Below are 4,709 nucleotides of genomic sequence, written 5' to 3' on the forward strand. Positions count from 1 at the left end.
AGACACGGTGTGATAAGTCCCCTTTTGGAGATGAGACTATGGTCCATGTCCAGGATCAGTGAAGGAAGTGTGGGAACGAGAACCCTGATCTAAATTCTTCCACTCAGGTTCCGATCTCTCCCTCCCTGCTTTGAGATGATTCTCGGGTTGTTTCTGGTCTGTTCTCAACTTCCCACGATTCCCCAGCTAGATGGCAACCTCCTTCCGTGCCCACCACAGCGTGGTGCACACAGCAGGCGCATACTCAATGTCTGTGGCTGCAACAGGCGGATGAGGACAGGAACATGCTGGGTGTGTGCTGCTGTGTAGGATGCCTCGAGCAGGGCTGTCTGGGGGAAGGTGGCTGTGAGCTGGCACTGGAAGGGCGTCTGAGAGTGGGTTAGGGTATTTCTGTCTGGGCCGAGAAGGGCATCCCAGCCAGAGGGAAAAGGGTGTGCAAAGAGAGGGGAGGGGGAGGATGTGGTGTGATCGAGGAACCGTAACGGTTCTGTTGGACCTGAGCGTGAGGAAAAGACAGGCCCGTCAGTCAGGCTGAGGAGCTGGGGCTACGGCATGGAAGGTGGGCAGGTGGGAAGGGGGGATGTCGTTTCCATTGAGCCCCGGGAGCAATTCCTGACTTTGCTGAGTAACTTCGTGCACATCGTGTGCCCTCTCTGGGCCTCCACTCTGCACAACAGGGTGCTGGCACCCAGCCTCAGAACCCTCTGGGCCCCGCATGCAGTTGTTCTGTGGTCGCTGCTTTCTTCCGGTCGCAACAGACAACGAAACTCTGCTGGGTCGATTGGAATATCTTTAATGCCCTGTTTCTTTTTGACCACATGTGGCTGTGCTCTGACGTACTCTGCCAGCCCTCCCAGAGGCACGCGTGTCAGGGTTCTGGTTCACAAGGGAGCCTGGGTTGACATACTCTTCTTTACCTTCAAGCCCTTCCTCTTGTGGAGCCCCGTCCAGGGCAGGCCAGCATCGTGAGCCTGGGCCGGGGCCTGGGCGTGGCCCAGCTCTGAGGGCGGTGGCATCAGTGGCATCATTGGTCTCAGCATGGCCGTCGGCATCCGTGGCACGGGCTCCTCCGAGGCCCCCGGGGAGGTATGTGGCAGTTTGTCGGGGTCCAGGTTGGCATCGCTCCAGCCCTCGGAGCTGTCACTGTGGCCATCCGGGCCAGTGGCTTCATCCTCAGATACGGTGGCAGTCTCGGCCGTGTCCTGCTCGAGGTTGCCATCCAAGTCACCTGCCAGGTGGCTGGTGACGCCCTCAGACCTGCTGGCTGTGTGGACGTCTGCTGTATCCTCCTGCTTCTTCTCCAAGCCAGACGAAGGGGCGCCACGGAGCCCGGCCACGGGTTGGGCGGGTGTCTTGGCTCTGCCCTGGCCAGTCCAGAAGAGGGTGAGCTCTTGGCGGCAGGCGGCCACGGCCAGGCTGGTGAGCAGGGTGCTGGACACCAGGTACAGCAGGGCGGGCTGGCCCATCTGCATGAGGACCATGGCGACAAAGGTGATCAGCAGGCCCACGGCGTAGGCTGTGGTGCAGGCCACGAAGTAGACCTGGCGGGAGCGGATTTGCACATCAAAGCGGTGACAGTACGCCACCAGGAAGCCAGGGACCACGATGTCACCGAAGCCCAGGATGGAAAAGGGCTGGTCGCACAGCGTCCAGGCTGAGAAGCTCAGCCGGGGCACTTTGAGCACCATGGGTAGCCTCTCGTGGCTCAAGGAATCCATGGGGCCAGAGGCGACTTCCACCATGATGCTCTCCCCGGTCCTGGTGAGGAGAGGCGTGACAAAGACAAAGAAGACATCGAAGGCCAGCAGGGCCAGCAGGAAAGAGGCGCAGTTCCTGAGTGTGGGCAGCCGCACCCGCCGCAGCACGAAGAGGCAGTAGGCCACGCCCAGCGTGTCCTGCAGGAGCCAGGCCCAGCGGTCCTCGTTGCGGTGGGCCACCCAGAGGGTGGTCACCACGGCGCACAGGCCGGCCAGCAGCAGCGGGGGCAGCTGCAGACGGGTCCGCCGGCCGGCCACGGGCCACGGCCACGGCTGCAGGGGCAGGCGGCGCACCAGGGGCGCCAGGCAGCTGTAGAGGCCGGTGCCCGCGCCCAGGCCGAAGATGGCGATCATGACGTAGACGAAGCGGTCGTAGAAGAAGTAGAGCAGCAGCATGATGGCACAGGACATGGCGACCACGGCCCCGGTCACGGCCGGCGTGAAGTCCACCGGCGCGTCCTCGTCGTCCTCCTCCTGCGCCCCCAGGGCCGCCACCACGGCCTGCTGAGGGCGCCCGCCCGGCCCCCCTCCTCGTCGGGCCCGGCGCCGCTGCAGCCGGTCGGCCTCGGTCAGGCCGGCCCAGTAGCCGCCGGCCGCCACGGTGCCCACGGCCAGGACGAAGATGACCACCATGTTGTAGTCGAGGATGGGCTCGGGGGGCGCGTACAGGGCCACGCGGACCGCGGCGCTGCCGCGCGTGTGGCTGAGGATGTCGAGCATGTCGGCGTAGCGGAGCACGGCCACGGGGATGGTGAGGCCCGGCAGCGGCCGGTGGGGGTCCTGGGGGGCCGGGGAGCTGTCCGAGCACTGCTGGCCGCCGACCCGGCTCACGATGAGCAGCCCGTGGGCACCTTGGTCCTGAGCCAGCCAGCCCTTCGCATAGAAGCTGCAGTTGCCCCGCATGACCATGGCGGTGGTGTGGCGGAGGGGCCGCCGGCGGGCGGAGCTGGGCTGGGCCCGGGGCGAGGGGTCCCGGCCTGGGCACCAGGGTGCCAGGGTGCCATCATGCAGGGGCAGGAGTGGGGCGTGGTGCAGGTCCCGGGGTAGGGTGACATAGTCGGAGCTGAACAGGATGCAGTAGTCCTTGCTCCAGTTCTCTGACACCACGTGGACCACGCCGTACTCCCCCCGGGCCACGGTGCTGGTGAGGAGGAGGAGGAAGAAGCAGCCCGGGAACGCCATCCTCCTCAGCCGCCTGCCGCTGCCACCCCAACGTGGCAGCTGCTCCCAGGGGGCTGGGTGTGGCCCTCTGTCATAGAGCAGCCCTGCCTCCCATCTAGGAAACTGGAGCCACACCTACCTGGTCACAAAGCGGGTCAGCCAGGGCCCGGGGCTCGGCTTTGGAGCACAGCGTCCTTCTTAGGTGCCCGTCCCCCAACCCTGCCTCCCGTAGAAGGTCCCCTGGGTCCCCACTCTCTGCTCAGCTCCTGATGACCCTGGATCAGGTGATCTGAAATAAGAGGTGAGAGGATGGGGTTGAGGATCCCAGACGTGAATTCTGGGCCAACTTTGGCCCTTACAGAATGGGCAACTGGGCAAATGCCTCTCCTTTCTGCACCTGGTTCTTCAGCCGCCAAGACATGAGAACACTGGACCAGAGGGTTTCTGAGGCCCTGGGAGCCCTGACCTCAGTGACCTTGCAAACTTTTATTGAGCACTTACTAAATGCCACATACTTAATCTGTACTCGTCACGTCCTTGCAGGCCGTGTTACTATACCCAGCTAGCCCAAGGCTGTGTGGCGTTCTCCAAAATCCATGCTTTTTTTAGTGACACATGACCAGAATTTCATTTCTAGCTTCCCTTGGAGTTAGGAATGGCCATATGGTCAAGTCCTTGCCAATGGAATTGAGCAGAAATGATGTGAGCCCCTCAGGAGCCTGGATAGAGACCACGAGGTTCCTTGTTTGCCTCTTCCCTTCTCACAAGCCAGTCATGGGAAGGCCATTGACTGTGGTGAGGAGGACATTGTCCTAAGGGATGGAAAGAGAGGAAGGAAAGGAAGCAGGACCCTGGATGTCTGCACAGAGCAGTGGTATGGGATGCTCACTATAGACTCTTGGATACATTATCTTCCTTAAGCCCTTGGCTCATTGTGGGTCTCTTTGTTACAGCAGCTTGACCTTACCTGAACACCTGAGCTCAGAGAAGCCCACCCCACAGGCCCCTGCCCCAGTCCTCACATCCAGCTCCCACACTGACCCCTCCCTTAGGCCTCGCTCTGTCCAGGGAGCTGCTGGCTCCTTGACTGCAGAAGGCTTCCTGGCCATGCAGCTTTGCCCCCTGCCCGGAGGTCTTGCCTGCTGCTGTTCTCATCTTTTAGGCCTGTGCCCCCATGTTCTCTCCACCATCATGGCCAGGAGCAAACAGGCCCCCTTCTTAGCATTCATGATCATAACTCAGGTCTTTGTTTATGTGTTTCTTTATTTTCTGTGTCTCCTTGCTCGAGTTCCATGAGGATAGAGACCTTATCTATCTCTCTGCTGCTCTTAGATTCTGGACTAGAAAATGCTACTCAGAAATTACGTGTGGGATGTGTACGTGAATGACCTTGCTTTTCAGTAGAAGAGACTGAGGCCCCTGGCAGTGAAGAGACTTTTCCAAGGTGACACATGAATGGTAGAGATGAGACTGAAACCCAGGCTGTCGGGCAGAGAAGCTTCTAGCTAACCCTGCTGTGCTCTGCACAGGTGACAGTGGCTGGCCCACTTGTCCCAGATGCCTAGGACTGGCTAGCAGAGGGGTGTGTTGAAAAAAATCGGTTAAAGAGGGGACTCTTTGGAAAGTCACCTCCATACTTTACATCTGGTATTTGGAGGTGAGACCTTTGGAAGGTAATAGTGTCATGACGGTGGAGCCCTCAGGAATGGGATTGGTTTCCTTATAGACACCGGAGAGGTGATCTCCCTCTCCAACTCGTGACAATCCAGCCTGATGGCAGCTGTCTGCAAA

General features: G+C 60.5%; 1 protein-coding gene across 1 annotated transcript; it reads right to left on the bottom strand.

Moving 5' to 3' along the window:
• Positions 1-881: 881 nt before the first annotated feature.
• SPPL2C (signal peptide peptidase like 2C) lies at positions 882-2,939 on the bottom strand. The gene has a single exon (XM_026513218.2). It carries the CDS (start codon positions 2,937-2,939, stop codon positions 882-884), a length of 2,058 nt encoding a protein of 685 aa, XP_026369003.2.
• Between the last annotated feature and the right edge of the window lie 1,770 nt (positions 2,940-4,709).

Source organism: Ursus arctos, unplaced genomic scaffold (genome assembly GCF_023065955.2).
Source record: "Ursus arctos isolate Adak ecotype North America unplaced genomic scaffold, UrsArc2.0 scaffold_24, whole genome shotgun sequence".
Classification (NCBI taxonomy): Eukaryota; Metazoa; Chordata; class Mammalia; order Carnivora; family Ursidae; genus Ursus; species Ursus arctos.

Excerpts from the sequence above, each read along its gene's own strand:
- SPPL2C (XM_026513218.2), bottom strand. The coding sequence starts at position 2,939 with ATGGCGTTCCCGGGCTGCTTCTTCCTCCTCCTCCTCACCAGCACCGTG.